General features: G+C 51.1%; 1 protein-coding gene across 4 annotated transcripts in view; it reads left to right on the top strand.

Annotated features, from left to right (window-relative positions):
* The window catches only part of Ankrd27 (ankyrin repeat domain 27), a 30,094-nt gene that overhangs the window by 11,076 nt on the left and 3,299 nt on the right, over positions 1–15,719 (top strand). For 3 of the 4 annotated variants that reach the window (XM_048369379.1, XM_048369381.1, XM_048369380.1), the window contains exons 11-26: positions 435–513; positions 864–996; positions 1,639–1,731; positions 2,220–2,347; positions 3,078–3,160; positions 4,275–4,390; positions 5,239–5,331; positions 5,736–5,933; positions 6,993–7,052; positions 7,593–7,712; positions 8,365–8,409; positions 9,425–9,547; positions 10,934–11,131; positions 11,586–11,705; positions 14,088–14,249; positions 15,157–15,268. In XM_048369379.1, the coding sequence (XP_048225336.1) occupies positions 435–513; positions 864–996; positions 1,639–1,731; positions 2,220–2,347; positions 3,078–3,160; positions 4,275–4,390; positions 5,239–5,331; positions 5,736–5,933; positions 6,993–7,052; positions 7,593–7,712; positions 8,365–8,409; positions 9,425–9,547; positions 10,934–11,131; positions 11,586–11,705; positions 14,088–14,249; positions 15,157–15,268 (1,863 nt within the window). Of the gene's footprint in view, positions 1–434; positions 514–863; positions 997–1,638; positions 1,732–2,219; positions 2,348–3,077; positions 3,161–4,274; positions 4,391–5,238; positions 5,332–5,735; positions 5,934–6,992; positions 7,053–7,592; positions 7,713–8,364; positions 8,410–9,424; positions 9,548–10,933; positions 11,132–11,585; positions 11,706–14,087; positions 14,250–15,156; positions 15,340–15,386; positions 15,640–15,719 lie in introns of those variants that run through there. The other variant, XM_048369383.1, reaches the window with a different exon arrangement.

Here is a 15,719-nt window from a genome sequence, read left to right as displayed (position 1 = left end):
ACTCGAACCCAGGGCTTTGTGCATGCTAGTGCTAGGCAAGCACTCTACCGCTAAGCCACATTCCTAGCCTTTTTAAATTTTTCTTTTTTTTTTTTGCTTAAGGCTAGTGCTTTATTACTTGAGCCACGCCTCCACTTCTGGCTTTTGGGCTGTTTTAATGGAGACAAGAGTCTTACAGACTTTCCTGCCTAAGCTGGCTGCAAAGTGGGATCCTCAGATCTCATCCTCTTGCCTAGTTAGGATTAAAGGCGAGAGCCACCAGGCCCAGCTAGTGCTGTGTATTTTATAGAACGTGACATGTGATCAAAGGAAACTGTGTGGTTAATTCCCTCCCTGGTGTCCCAGCTTGATGGAGCACGGCTGTGTGGCTGCTCATACAGATCCTTCTGTTTCAGTCACGTGCTTGCTTTTAACTGTGTTCTCCCCCCTTGCAGTTAACTTGGAGACCATGTGTGCAGATGATCTTCTATCAGTCCTGTTGTATCTGCTTGTGAAAACAGAAATCCCTAACTGGTAACTTTGTTGCGATATGTTTTGTGAGTGAGTGTGTGTGTGTGTGTGTGTGTATGTGTGTGTATATATATATATATACATATATATGTATGTATGTGTGTGTGTATGTGTATGCCAGTCCTGGGGCTTGAACTCAGGGCCTGGGCTCTGTCCCTGACCTTCTATTTGCTCCAGGCTAGCGCTCTATCACTGAACCACAGTGCCACTTCTGGCTTTTGGGTGGTTCATGGAAATAAGAGTCTTATGGACTTCCCTGCCCAGGATGGATTTGAACCATGATCCTCTAGATCTTAGCCTGGCTGCATCATGTTTTGAGACAGTAAAATTATTTCCTTTTTTTTTTTTGTCAGGATGGCAAATTTGAGTTATATGAAAAGCTTCCGATTCTGCAGCTCAGCGAAAGATGAATTGGGATACTGCCTGACCTCCATCGAGGCTGCGATCCAATACATCCGCCAAGGCAGTCTGTCTGCAAAGCCGCCTGTAAGCTCTCCCTCCCATGCCACCTGTGCTTTGGGGGTGTCTCTCCATCATTAGTGGGACCTGGGGTTGGCTATAGGTAAGAGACCACTTACATTCATACATCGTTCTCCACCCTGCCCCCAAAAAAGACATCTCAGGGCCTGGACACTGGCTCTGAGCTTTTTCACCCAAGGCTGATGTTCAACCACTTGGGCCAAAGCTCCACTCTGGTGCCTGATCTTTTCACACGTTTGTTCCTTGTCTTCCCCCTGGGCACCAGGGTGCAGAGTCTTGGCTGTAGCAGAACCCCCAGTTAGCACAACAGAGGGAGGGCCACATGGGCACGTAGGCATGGCACGGAGGGCCAGCAGAGTCCAGATGCCCACCTGGAGGCTGATGGCAGGGAGGTGGGACATTCCACACTCGGAGGTGACACATTCCACGTACAGGAAGCCACTGCTCCAAGTCTGATGGGTCCCTGGAGGCAGCAGCTTCCTGTGGCCCCGCCCCCCCACCCAGAGACCTTCTGCGTGGCGAGAGCACTTCGCCAGTCCTGCCCTGCCCTGCCCTGAGCTACACTATTGGGGTTGCCTCTGGGCCTGGACAGCTGCACTGATAGCTCACGGTCGGCCTGTGATCCCGGGCGGTTTGTGTTTCCTGTAGGAATCTGAAGGACTGGGGGACAGACTGTTCCTTAAGCAGAGAATGAACTTCCTGTCACAGATGGCTTCTACGCCTACTGACTGCCTGTTTGAGGTAAGGCCCCAGGACATTTTCATGGGCAAATGGCCCATCTTTCAGTGTCTCAAAAAGAGAAAAAAAAAAAAAAAAAGCCAGGCCCCATGGCTCATGCCTGTCATCCTAGCTGCTAACGATCTCTGTTCAAAGCCAGCTCAGGCAGTACAAACCACGCAATGCTTATCTCCAGTGAGCCAGCAAAAAAAGCTAGAAGTGGAACTGTAGCCTTGAGCAAAAAAAGCTCAGGGATAGCTGCCAGGCCCTGAGTTCAAGCTCCAGAACTGGCCCACAAGAAGTCCAGAAAGAGGAGCTCAAAATCTAGGAAGTGGAGCTGTGGCTCACATGGTAGAGCCCCAGCCTTAAGTGAAAAAGCCCAGGGACAGCACCCAGGCCCTGAGTTCAAGCCTCTCTGCCAGCATGTACACGCACATGCATACACACAAAGTCTGCAAAGAGCGGTGGCTTCAGAGATGAATGACAGCTAGCCTTTGGGCTGTGGCTTTCAGCACATCGCATCTGGGAACCAGAAGGAAGTGGAAAAGCTTCTGAGCCAACAGGACTGCGACAGGGACATCGTCCAGAAAATGTGCCACCCACTATGCTTCTGTGATGACTGTGAGAAACTCATGTCTGGGTAAGGGGGCTGGGAGCTGGGCACTGCGCCTCATTCCTGTAATCCCAGCTACTCAAGGAGGCTGAGATCTGAGGATCCAAGCTTTGACAGGAATGCCCAGGAGATGTTTAACCAGTCAAAAAGCCAGAAGTGGGGCTGGGAATATAGCCTAGTGGTAGTGTTTCCCTCGTCTACATGAAGCTCTGGGTTCAATTCCCCAGCACCACATATATAGAAAATGGCCAGAAGTGGCGCTGTGGCTCAAGTGGTAGAGTGCCAGCTTTGAGCAAAAAGAAGCCAGGGACAGCACCCAGGCACTGCATACAAGCCCAAGGACTAGCACCAAAAAGAACAAAGAAGGAAAGTGCACACAAGGGTCCAGTGGAACTTTCTATTGGTGTTCCATGCCCTGGGGACGGAGGCTTTATTCTTTCTTCTTACCGCCTCTCACCCACCTCCACCATCACGGGCATTTGATGGTATTTGTCTGTTCAGGGAATCAGGTTGAAAGAGGTGAAAATATCTACACTCCCTGGGCTGCTCTAGGGCTTCCCAGCCTGGGGCTGGCTTCAAGAAGTGAGGTGTCAAGTTTCTCCCAGTCACACTTGGGATGGTGCAGAAGGACCATGTGTGTGGCACTGTGTGTGTGGTTCGTGTTGTGGTCCCAGACCCCAGCTTGTCTGTCCTGGCCGAGGGACAGCCTCTGCCATGTCTCCTCTAGGATTCAATGCTGTGTCTTCTGTCTCTGAAGCAGGATGAACGATCCCTCGGTTGTCACCCCGTTCTCCAGAGACGACAGAGGCTACACACCTCTCCACATGGCTGCTCTGTGTGGTAAGTGGCCCTGGCTGGTTCCCGTGGGGTGTGGCTCAGCTGACGGTGATGTAGCAGGTGCTGTGTCCTGGGTCCTTCCCACAGGCCTGGACAGGGAAGAGTGGCAAATGATCCCGGGCCTAGCTGGCCGCTCCACCCCTTCCTGGCCTGGAGGCCCCTCGCCTGATGGCTGGAGTCCCAGTGTAGCAAGGGCTGTCTCAGAACAATGTGGTGATGGCTGCTATAGCTCGCCTGTAGAAAATCGTTTGGAGACAGGGGCTCTGTGGTGTTTACCTATAATCCCAGCCATTTGGGATCCCAAGGCAGGGAGAGGGCAAGTTCAAGGCCAGCCGGGGCAATGTAGCAAAACTGCATCAAAAAATGAAATTTTTAAATTGTGTGTGTGTGCGTGCGCGTGCGCGTACGTGCACGTGTGCATGCATGTACATGCCGATCCTGGGGCTTGAACTCATCCTTGAGTTATTTTTTGTTCAAGGCTGGCATTCTTACCACTTGTGTCTGACTTCTGGCTCTTTGTTGGTGAATTGGAGATAAGAATCTCAAGGACAGGGCTGAGAATATGGCCTAGTGGCAAGAGTGCTTGCCTCGTATACATGAGGCCCTAGGTTCGATTCCCCAGCACCACATATACAGAAAACAACCAGAAGTGGCGCTGCTGTGGCTCAAGTGTCAGAGTGCTAGCCTTGAGCAAAAAGAGGCCAGGGACAGTGCTCAGGCTCTGAGTCCAAGGCCCAGGACTGGCAAAAAAAAAAAAAAAAAAAGAATCTAAAGGACTTTCCTGACGCAGGCTGGCTTTGAACCGTGATCCTCCAGATCTCAGCCTCCTGGGTAGCTAGGATGACAGGCACCTGGCTTAAAGCAGACTTTTAAGAGAGAAAAAAATACAAGGCTGGGATGTAGCTCAGTGACAGGGCTGTTACCTAGCATGTGTGAAGAACAAAACACCCCAAATACCGCCTGAGTAGCTAGTGTTACAGGCATGAGCCTTGGCGCCTTTCCTCGCTCTGGCACTTCCCTGGCAGGTGCCCAGACCAGGAGGGCGAGCCATGTGTTGTTTGTGCCCTCCGGGAAGCCCCTCTTTCCTTCCTCAGCCTGACGCCTCTCTGTTCTCCAGGGCAGGCGTCGCTCATCGACCTGCTGGTGTCCAAGGGCGCGGTGGTGAACGCCACGGACTACCACGGCGCCACCCCGCTGCACCTGGCGTGTCAGAAGGGCTATCAGAGCGTGACGGTGAGCGGCGGGGCCAGCATGGTGCCCACAGGAGCTCAGATCTGCAAGGCGACATGGTGGCCTGGCGCTGTATGCTATGCTGCCCACTCCCAGAGCCAGGCTTTTCTGATCCACGCAGGCCCTGTCCTCGCAGGGCGGTGGGGGCCTGCCTGGCCCCGTGGGACCCCAGCCTTGGGTTGACAGGGGAAACTGCTCATGGTCTGGTAGAGGGAAGGCCGGGACTCCAGATGCTTCCCTTCAGTGTCTCGAAACTCCCATGGAAGGGCAAGGGGGTGGCAGGATTTTAATGATAGTACAAGCTGAGGAATGCCGTCTGCCAAACACTGGGGGCCAGGGACGGCTGGGGTTCGGGGATTTTGGAATTTATATAATGAGTTGTGTTGGGGATAGGACTCAGTTCCAACCTCTGAAGGTAGCTTCATATAATACTAGTAACAGCAATAATAAAATATATTACTACATAATATATACTGTGTATCATATTTGTATAATATAACTAGTATATAATAAACACTTTATATATTAATAGATAACATGTAAGTATACAATGTTATTTTAATTATATCTAGTATATATAATAAAATGTACTTAGATATTTACATATAACATGTATAATAATGCAACATGTGATATATTAATATATAAATACAAGTATGTGTTAATGTATTACATAAATTTATAATTATATTTTAATATACTATATAACTATGTCACTAGAATATAAATGTATGAATATATAACATAATATCATAATTATTCTTATGGCTTCCTGTGGTGGGGCTTGAGCTCAGGTGTCAGGGCATGCTCCCTTCGCTGGGGGGTCAGCTGATGTCTTTTGTCCCCCAAAGCTCCTGTTGCTTCACTACAAAGCCGGTGCCGACATCCAGGACAACAACGGCCACACGCCGCTCCACCTGGCCTGCACGTACGGCCATGAGGATGTACGTGACTTCCTATCCACCGCCACTCAGCATTGCTTTTTTAAAACATTTTATGTCTTTATTGTCAAACTGATGTACAGAGGGGTTACAGTTTCATAATAACGCAATGAGTACATTTCTTCAACTTGTTAACAACCTCGCTAGCATTCTTTTTACAAATGCCCATCCTGGGGCTTGAGCTCAGGGCCTGGACACTGTCCATTGGCTTTTTCACTCAAGCCTCATGCTGTCTCACTTGAGCCGTACCTCTACTGAAGGCTTAGTGCTAGTTCACTGGAATCTTCACGTACTTTCCTACCGGGGCTGGCTTCGAGCTGTGGTCCTCCGATTCCGGCCTCCTGATTATCTGGGGTTACAGGTGTGCACCACCATGCACCCGGCCATGTTGTCGCCTTGCTTTGCAGTGTGTGAAGGCGCTGGTGTACTACGACGCGCAGTCGTGCCGACTGGACATCAGCAATGAGAAGGGAGACACGCCTCTCCACATAGCCGCGCGCTGGGGTTACCAAGGTATCATCGAGACGCTCCTGCAGAATGGCGCGCCCACGGATGTCCAGAACAGAATGAAAGAAACACCACTGCAGTGTGCACTGAACGCAAAGGTAGCCAGCCATGCAGCAATTGAAACGGCAAACACACACAGGCGCTAGGGCCAACGGAAACATAGAACGTGGCCTGCTTTCTCTCAGCTCCATTTAGGACCTCTCCATTCCTGGGTTCTACTTAGTGATTTTCTGTGTGTCTAGCTTTATTTTAATATTAATCAAATTTTGTATTGTTATGGGGACTTGAACTCAGGCCATAGGCTCTGTCTCTTAACTTTTGCTAGTTCAGTACCACTTCAACTACATCTGACTTTGGCATTTTGGTTGTAGTTTGTGGGCTGGGAATGTGGCTTAGCAGTAGAGTGCTTGCCTAGCATGCATGAAGCCCTGGGTTTAATTCCTCAGTATCATATAAACAGAAAATGCCGGCAGTGGCACTGTGGCAAAAAGAAGCCAGAGACAGTACCCAGGCCCTGAGTTCAAGCCCCAGGACTGGCAAAAAAGAATCTCGATTTTGAGCTGGGCATCAGTGGCTCACACCTGTCATCCTAGCTATTCAGGAGGCTGAGATCTGAGGACCACAGTGTGAAGCTAGCCTGGGCAGGAAAGTCTGTGAGACTCCTTATTTCCACTGAGACAGCAAAAAAGCTGGAAGTGGAGCTGCGGCTCAAGTGGTAGAGCACTAGCCTTGAGCAAGAAAGCTCAGGGACAGCACCTAATGCCCTGAGTTCAAGCCCGAGGACCAGCACCAAAATAAATTTTTTTTAAAAAAAGAACCTCAGAACTTTGTACCTGGGCTGGCTTTGAACCATGATCCTCAGCACTCAGCCACCTGAGTGGCTAGGATGACTGGCGTGAGCCCCAGTGCCCGGCATGATGGAGCCTTTGAGGTCTTCTGAGGAAGATTGGACTCTACATTGGACAGAAAGCCATGGCAGAGAAGAGCCGGGTCTCATTTGCAGCGCACCTCAGTCACCCCCCACTCACTCTGCATCTTGGCTTTTGCATCTTTCTGAGGGGACGAGGGCCCCAGGACTCTTGCTATGCTATTTTGAGGAGGGCAGGGCAGGCAGTGGGCCCTCTGCTCAATGCTTTCCCCACCCCTTCATCCTCCAGATTCTGTCTGTAATGCAAGCCCACCAGCTGCCCTCAGAGAGGAGGTCTGCGCTCGGTGAGGTAAGTCCTTCCACTGTGTCAGCTGCCAGTGGTGTTCCCTGGCCGCTTCTCATGGCCTCACAGCTTGTATCCTATAGCCTTTTTGGGGGGTCGGTCTTGGGGCTTGAACTCTTGGCCTGGGTGCTGTCCCTGAGCTCTTCAACTCAAGGCTAGTGCTCTACCACTTTGAGCCACAGCTACCCTTCCATTTGTTTAACCAGTTATGGGGCTTAAACTCAGGGCCTGCTCATTGTCTCTGAGCTTTTTGCCAAAGCTAGCGCTCTGCCACTCTGAGCTATAGCGCCACTTCTGGTTTTCTGGTGGTTCATTGGGGATAAGAGTCCCACCAACTTTCCTACCCAGGCTGGCTTTGAACTACGGTCCTCAGATCTCAGCCTTCTGAGGAGCTAGGATGACGAGCATGAGCCACCAGCACCTGACTTTTTTTCCCCAAGACTGGGACGTGAACTTGGTACCTGATGCTTTTACTCATTGGCTAGTGCTCTACTAATTCTGGAGCTACGCCTCCAGCCCCAGCCCCATGCCTCTTGTTCCTCCTAGGCTCCTGCCCAGTCCCCTCAGCACTCCATGGACTCCATCAGCCAGGCCTCGTCCACCTCCAGCTTCTCCTCAGCACTGGCGAGCTCTCGGCAAGAGGAGGCCAAGAAGGACTTCAGGGAGGTGAGCCCCCAATGGGTAATGCCACAGAGGATTCTGGGGTCCTAGTGTCATGGTGGCTGGTTAAAGAACTGCAGCTCCGGCTGAGTGCTGGTAGCTCATGCCTGTAATCATAACTACTAGGGAGGCTGAGATTGAGGATCATGGTTCAAAACCAGCCTGGGCAAGAAAGTTGGTGAGACTCTTTAGCTCCAATGAACCAGCAAAAACCTGCATGTGGAGGTATGGCTCCAGTGGTTGAGTAGAGGCCTTGAGTGAAAAAGCCAAGGGAGACCACAAGCACCTGAGTTCAAGTCCCAGTACTGGTACCAAACAAAGATAAACAAAAAAAACACTCATCCAGGAATACAGAGAGAGGCTGCTAAGGTTTAGAAGATTTATGTTACTTCTGTTATTATTTTAGCATGTTAAAATCTTTCCCTGGGGCTGGGAATGTGGCTTAGTGGTAGAGTGCTTGCCCAGCATACATGAAACCCTGGGTTCGATTCCTCAGCACCACATAAACAGAAAAAGCCGGCAGTGGCGCTGTGGCTCAAGTGGTAGAGTGCTAGCCTTGACCAAAAGGAAGCCAGGGACTGTGCCCGGGCCTTGAGCTCAAGTCCCAGGACTAGCAAAAAGAAATCTTCCCCTGACATTCTTTTTTCCTTTTATTAAGGTAGAAAAACTATTAAGAGCTGTTGCAGATGGAGATCTAGAAATGGTGAGTTTGGGGACCTGAGATATGAAACAGTTATACCCCAGAGGTGTGTCCCCACTCAGGCTCAAGCCCTGTGGATTCTGTGCTCAATTCTACCTAGAGGGTACTGTTAATACATTGGGTAAGCCTGCCCTGTTATGAGTTCATCTGTGGTTTTCACCAAATGTGGTCAACAGTATAAGCCCATTTAAAAAAGTCAAAAGCAGCCAGGCACCAGTGGCTCACACCTGTAATCCCAGCTACATGGGAGGCTGAGATCTGGAGGACCAATGGTTTGAAGCCAGCCTGGGTAGGAAAGTTCATGAGACTCTATTTCCAGTTATCCAAAAAGCGGGAAATGGAGTTGTGTAGCTCAAGTGGCAGAGATTACAAGTGTGTGGCTTCTTTGTGTGTATGTGTTTGTTTGTGTGTGTGTGTGTGTGTGTGTGCTAAGGGTTTGAACTCAGGGCCTGAGCACTGTCCCTGGGCTTCCTGAGCACTTTGACTTCAGGCTAGCCTTCTTGAGCAACAGCTCTACTTCTGGCTTTTTTTGGGGGTAGTTTATTAGAAATAAAGAGTCTCATGAGCTTTCCTGCCCCGAATGGCTTTGAACCACGACCCTCAGGTCTCAGCCTCCTGAGTAGCTAGGATGAGTAGCTAGGCGTGAGCCCCCAGTGCCTGGCCACCTTTCCCTTTTGTGAGACAGAGGAAAGACTTGGTATGAGCTGTGACAGTGTTAGGTTGATCCCAGTGTGTCCACCGAAAGGACGTAGAAGAGCCCGAACACGAGGAACCCTCCAGTCTTCTCTGGGAAGCCATACCTAAATTTCTTGGGTAGCTCAGCAGGGATGTGTAGGTCAATTTACAGCAGTTTTGTGTGTGCACATGTGTATGTGTACATGCATGCATAGGCGTTCACACGCATGTGACTGCAGGCATTTGTGTGACTGCACACACATATGAATGTGCATGCATGTATGCATACACTGTCGCTCAGGATAGCCTCTAGTTCCCATCTCTCCTTACTGCCAACCACTAGGTTCGCTACCTTTTGGAGTGGACAGAGGAGGACCTGGATGAAGCTGATGATGCTGTCGGTGTGGCAGGTGTGGAATTCTGCCACCCCTTGTGCCAGTGCCCCAAGTGTGCTCCAGCCCAGAAGGTGTGCTCTTGCTCCATCCTTGGGGGAGGGGGAGGCGCTCCTCACGACCCCGTGTGTATGAATGCATGGCCCCAGGCGCTGGGGTCTCCACGGCAGTGGGTGGAAGGCCGCAGCAGACACCAGTGCAGGGTGGGGTTTGGGCTGCCTGCCTGCTGTGTGGCACCAGGTGGGCAGACTGGAGGGAAGGACCCATGTCAGCCGGGTCCAATGTCCACAGTGGCACACACCTGTAATCCCAGCTACTTCAGAGGCAGAATTAGGAGGATGTGGTTCAAGTCAAGCTGGACAAAAATGTAGTTATGAATATAGGCCCCAAAGGGCACGTCCCAGAGACCCATTCCCTTCAATTGGGTCTGTCCTAGGATTTTATCCTTTTTTTTTTTTTTTATGTGTAGGTACTGGGGCTTGAACTCAGGGCCTCACATTCTTGCTTAGCTTTTTCTGCTCAATGCTGGTGCTTTACCACTTGAGCCACCACTTCGGGCTTTTTGCTGGTTCGTTGGAGATAAGAGTGTCACAGACTTTTTTTTTTTTGGCCAGTCCTGGAGCTTGAACTCCCTGAAAACTGTCCCTGGCTTCTTTTTGCTCAAGGCTAGCACTCTGCCACTTGAGCCACAGCGCCACGTTTGGCTTTTTCTAAATATGTGATATATGTGGTGCTGGGGAATTGAACCCAGGGCTTCTTGCTAGTGGCACTCTTGCCACTAGGCCATATTCCCAGCCCAGTGCCACAGACTTTGCAGGCTAGCTTTGAATCATGATCCTCAGATCTTAGTCTTCCTGAATAGCTTGGATTACAGGTGTGAACAAGAGTGCCTACCACACCTTTTACTTTGTGAGATGAAGTGTTTCAGTTTTTCCCTGGGGCTAGCCACAGACTTTCCTTTCACCATTGAGTTTACCTGGCACAGGGGATGGGGGGTGGGGGTGGGGGAGGGGGAACATGACTCATTTTTTTGGAGCTTGCTTTATTAGAAATAGAATTTAAAGCCCTGTGCTGGTGGGTCACGCCCACAATCCTAGCTACTTAGGAGGCTGAGATCTGAGGATCATGATTCAAAGCCAGCCCCCACAGCTAAGTCTGGTGAGACTTATCTCCAGTAAACCACCAAAACAGCTAGAAGTGGAACTGTGGCTCAAGTGGTAGAGCACCAGCCTTGAGCAAAAGAGCTCATGGACAGGGCCCAGGCCCTGAGTTCAACCCCCAAGACTGGTACAAAAAGAACACAAAACATCAAAAAAGAGGACTGAATCTGTTGATCTGTTACACATGGCTGAAAGGGCCTACCACTGTGGTAGGATTCTGGACTCCAGGGCACCAGGCATCCATCCTTGAGATGGGTTTCTGGAACCCTCACGACCCTTCTCTCCATCTGACTTTGCTAGAAGCTGGCCAGGCTTCCTGCCAGTGGGCTGGGGGTGAACGTGAGCGATCAGGATGGCACCTCCCCCCTGCATGTGGCCGCCCTTCATGGCCGCACCGACCTCGTCCCTCTGCTGCTGAAGCATGGTGCCAGCCCCAGAGCGCGGGACGCTGCGCAGGCCACGCCGCTCCACCTGGCCTGCCGGAAGGGCCACTTTGAGGTATGGCTTCTGGCCCTGCATGGGCCGCAGGGGCTGGTGTGTTGCTAGACCCTTACCTGGTGACAGTGGACAGAGAGAAGCAGAGCCCCACGCACTTCCTTCTCCCACCCAAAGAGCCTGACACGCAGACCCCAGAACACACAGCTGTGGTCCCCAGGCGTGGAGAAACTCCTTTCTACCCACGCTCTGCTTGAGTGGCCCAAGGCCATGAGTTCTGATCCTGACCCAGGAAATGCTGGCTCTGTCGGCTCTGTTGTTTCCAGCTCTGGCCTGTGCCAGATTGTATAAGGCTTTTTCCTGGTTAATTGGACTTAAGAGTCCCACTTTCCTTCCGGGGCTGGCTTTGAACCCTGATCCTCCTATCCCAGCCTCCTGAGTAGCTGGGATGACAGGCATGGGCACCAGCATCCAGGTAGAGGATTTTCACGAAAGCCCAACTGCTTCTCTGGAGTAGGTGGTGAAATGTCTGCTGGCCTCAAATGTGAAACCTGATAAAAAGGACCTGAGTGGGAACACGCCCCTGATTTGCGCCTGCGCGGAGGGCCACCATGAAGTCGCAGCACTACTGCTACAGGTAAGGGCCTAAGCCACACCCCATGCCGCCATTTTCCTTGTGCCTGGAGCTGGCCCCCCCGTCACTCACCTGTCAGGAGTTTGCACCTGTGGGCATGCGTGGATCTGTGACAGCAAGGGCCACCGCCTCTGTGTCCATGCTGGTTCTGGACACAGCCTCAAGACTGGGCTGGGCTTTGAAGGCCCACGCTCTGCCTCACCCAGCAGGATGAGCGGAATGCTTACCTAACATGGCTGTCTGTCACTGCGCCTCTTCCCACGAGGTCACATTTGTCTGTGGCAGAATGGAGAATCAAAAGAATCAAGGAAAAAACCCACTCATCCATGTCCCACAGCTTTAGGGAACATGTGTGGGTGGACCTAAAAAAAGTGTATTCTTTGGAGTGCTGAGAACTGAGGATCGCGGTTCAAAGCCAGCTCAGGCAGGAAAAGTCAGTGGGGTTTTTAACACCAAGGAACCACCAAAAAGCGGGAAGTGAGCTGTAGCTCACATGGTAGAGTAGCTAACCTTAGCAAAAAAAAGGTAAGAGAACAGGGTGCTGGTGGCTTATACCCGTAATCCTAGCTGCTCAACATGCTGAGATCTGGAGCAGCACCGTTATTGAAAGCCAGCCTGAGCAGGAAAGTCCATGAGACTTTTTTTTTTTTTTTTGGCCAGTCCTGGGGCATGGACTCAGGGCCTGAGCACTGTCCCTGGCTTCTTTTTGCTCAAGGCTAGCACTCTGCCACTTGAGCCACAGCACCAGTTCTGGCCATTTTCTGTATATGTGGTGCTGGGGAATCGAACCCAGGGCCTCATGTATACGAGGCAAGCACTCTTGCCACTAGGCCATATCCCCAGCCGCCCATGAGACTCTTATCTCCAGTAAATTACTCAGAAAAAGCTGAGTAGCGCTGTGGTTCACTTGGCAGAGCACTAGCCTTGAACAAAAGGAGCTCAGGGACAGCTCCCAAACCCAGAGTTCAAGCCCCAAGACTGTCAAGAAAAATAACGCTAGAGCACTTAAGACCTGAGTTCAAATCCTAGTATTGGCAAGTATAAGAACAAAATGTAAGCCGGGTGCTGGTGGCTCACACCTGTAACCCTAGCTACTCAGGAGGCTGAGATCTGAGGATCACAGTTTGAAGCCAGGCTGTGCAGAAAAGCTCCCCCTGAAACTCTTATCTCCAATTAACTACACACAAAAACTAAAAGTGGTGCTGTGGCTTAAGTAGTAGAGAACTAGCCTTGAACACATAGAGGCTCAAGGACAGTACTCAGGCCCTGAGTTCAAGCCCCACACCAACAAAAGAAAAACAAAATGTGCATAGACTAGTGTAGTGGTACACAGCTGTAACCCCAGCACCTGGGGCTGAGGCAGGAGGATCAGGCCCCCAGAGAGAGACCTTGTCTCAAAAGGGAACAAGAGGGGCTGGGGATATGGCCTAGTGGCAAGAGTGCCTGCCTCATATACATGAGGCCCTGGGTTCGATTCCCCAGCACCACATATACAGAAAATGGCCAGAAGTGGCGCTGTGGCTCAAGTGGCAGAGTGCTAGCCTTGAGCAAAAAAGAAGCCAGGGACAGTGCTCAAGCCCCAGGACTGGCCAAAAAAACCAAAAACAAAATAAAAAGGGAACAAGACTGCCTTCAGATTCCTATGGTTTTCTGTTTTAACATTTCACAAAAATGGATGATGCTGAGCACTGGTAGCACATGGGTGTCATCGTAGCTACTCAGGAGGCTGAGATCTGGAGATAGAGGTTTAAAGCCAGCCGGAGCAGGAAAGTCCAGGAGACTCCAATCTCTAATGAACCACCTAAAAACTGGAACTAGAGCTTTGGATCAAAGTGGCAGAGCACTAGCCTGGAGCCAAAAAAGTTCAGGCAGTGCCCTGAATCCTATCAATAGTATCCTGAATAAAAAAGTGTGGAGGTAGCCATGTTTTGGCCCATGAGTAACTGTCCATGCGGCGGCTTCTGGCCTTCATTCTGCAGTGACAAATGCCACAGGGACATCTTCCTAACATGTTCAGACACAGGGAGCATGGGGAGAATCTTACAGTAAACACTCAAGCACCACCACCTTGCTTGTGCAGGCCTTTGTGGTGCTAATCCTGGGGCTTGAACTCGGGGCCTAGCTGCTGTGCTTTTGTGCTTAAGGCTAGCATTGACCACTTGAGCCACAGCTCCACTTTGAGGTTTTTTTTCTTTTCTTTTTTTTTTTTTTTTGGTGGTTTGTTGGAGATAAAAGAGTCTCATGGACTTTCCTACCTGGGCTGGTTTCGAACCATGACTCTCAGATCTCAGCCTCCTGAATATCTAGGGTGACAGGCGTGAGCCACAGTGCCTGGCCTTTGTGCAGGAACTCTTCACAATGCCTTTCTGCTGCTCTGTCTTCCAGCATGGGGCCTCCTTGAATGCTTCTAACAGCAAAGGCAACACAGCCCTGCACGAGGCCGTGATGGGGAGCCACGTGTTCGTGGTGGAGTTGCTTCTACTCCACGGAGCATCGGTTCATGTCTTGAACAAGAGGCAGCGCACGGCCATTGACTGCGCTGACCAGGTGAGTGCATCTCGAGGAGCTGCGCAACCCCGGCTCGGGGCGGCTCTGCCACCCCCGTCTCCCCCACCTCGTTCTCTGTGCTGGCCAGCCAGTGCTGGCAGTTTGCTGTCATTCACACAGAGCTTTCCTTCTGTTTTTTGTTGGTGCTGGTCTGGGGCTTGAACTGGGCACCATCCCTGAGCTTTTCTGCTCAAGGCTAGTGCTCAACCACTTGAGCCACAGCACCACTTCTGGCCTTTTCTGTTTATGTGGTGCTGAGGAATCGAACCCAGGGCTTCATGCATGCTAGGCAAGCACTCTACCACTAAGCCACATTCCTAGCCTTCCATCTTTTTCTTTGGTGGATACGAGTCTCATGGACTTTGCTGCCCAGGCTGGCTTTGAACTGTGTTCCTGAGTAGCAAGGATTACAGGTGTGAGTCACTGGTGAGGGGCCCGGCTGGAATGGAAACATTTTTGGCTTCTGATTTGATACTTTTCAAAGGGTGACGGCTGGGAATGTGACTTCGCAGAGTGCTTGCCTAGCATGCACAAAGCCCTGGGTCCCATTCTTTAGCACCACATAAACAGAAAAAGCTGGAAGTTGCGCTGTGGCTCAAGAGGTAGAGTGCTAGCCTTGAGCAAAAAGCAGCTCAGGGACAGTGCCCAGGCCCTGAGTCCAAGGCCCAGGACTGGTTTTAAAAAAAAAAAAATCAAAAGGCGATAGTAGTGATTTTGTGTGAGTCTCCAGCTCCCAGGCTGGGGCACAGTGCTTAAATACACAGCCAGGCCCGAGTCCCTGTGACACACAGCAGAGCTAGGCTGCACGCCACAGGCGTTACAGTCTCCAGTGTGGCTCAGTGAGGGTGCAGCCACCCGGTGACCAACATTTACACTTCTCCCTTCCCTTTCCCCCATGGAACTGCAGAAGTCAAAAATCATGGAGTTACTTCAAGTACTACCTAGCTGTGTGGCCTCCTTAGACGATGTTCCGGAATCAGACGCGGGCGAATATGTGACTGTGAAAATCCGGAAGAAGTGTAAGTGTGCCTGCTTTCTGGAAAGTTCCACTTGCCTCGACTGGGGCACTTGTGGGTGGCCCCAGGGTTCCATTTACTACTCCCGTGCAGCCCTGAGGGAGCCTCAGGAGCGAAGGGTAAGGCTCTTCAGGGGAAGGGGTTAGTAATACTGTTTGTTCTGCTGGTCCTGGGGATTGGCCTCAGAGCCTAGGTGAGGTCCCTGAGCTTTTTCTTTTCAAGGCTGGTGCTTTATTACTTGAGCCATAGCTCCACTTCTAGCTGGAGATAAGTCTCATGGACTTCCTGCCCAGGCTGGCTTTGAACTGTGACCCCCTAGCCTCCTTGATAGGTGGGATGAAGGGGTGAGGCTGAAATCTTGAGTTTCCTGCTTAGCTGTCATGTTGTTTCCTGACGAGATAGAAGACACTCTCAGCCATGGGCCTGAAGGTTCAGCCTCTAATTTGCAACCAGA

Source organism: Perognathus longimembris, chromosome 20 (genome assembly GCF_023159225.1).
Source record: "Perognathus longimembris pacificus isolate PPM17 chromosome 20, ASM2315922v1, whole genome shotgun sequence".
In the NCBI taxonomy this organism is placed as follows: Eukaryota; Metazoa; Chordata; class Mammalia; order Rodentia; family Heteromyidae; genus Perognathus; species Perognathus longimembris.
The sequence above is the reverse complement of the archived record's forward strand: the minus strand, read 5'-3'. Positions and strand labels throughout refer to the sequence as shown.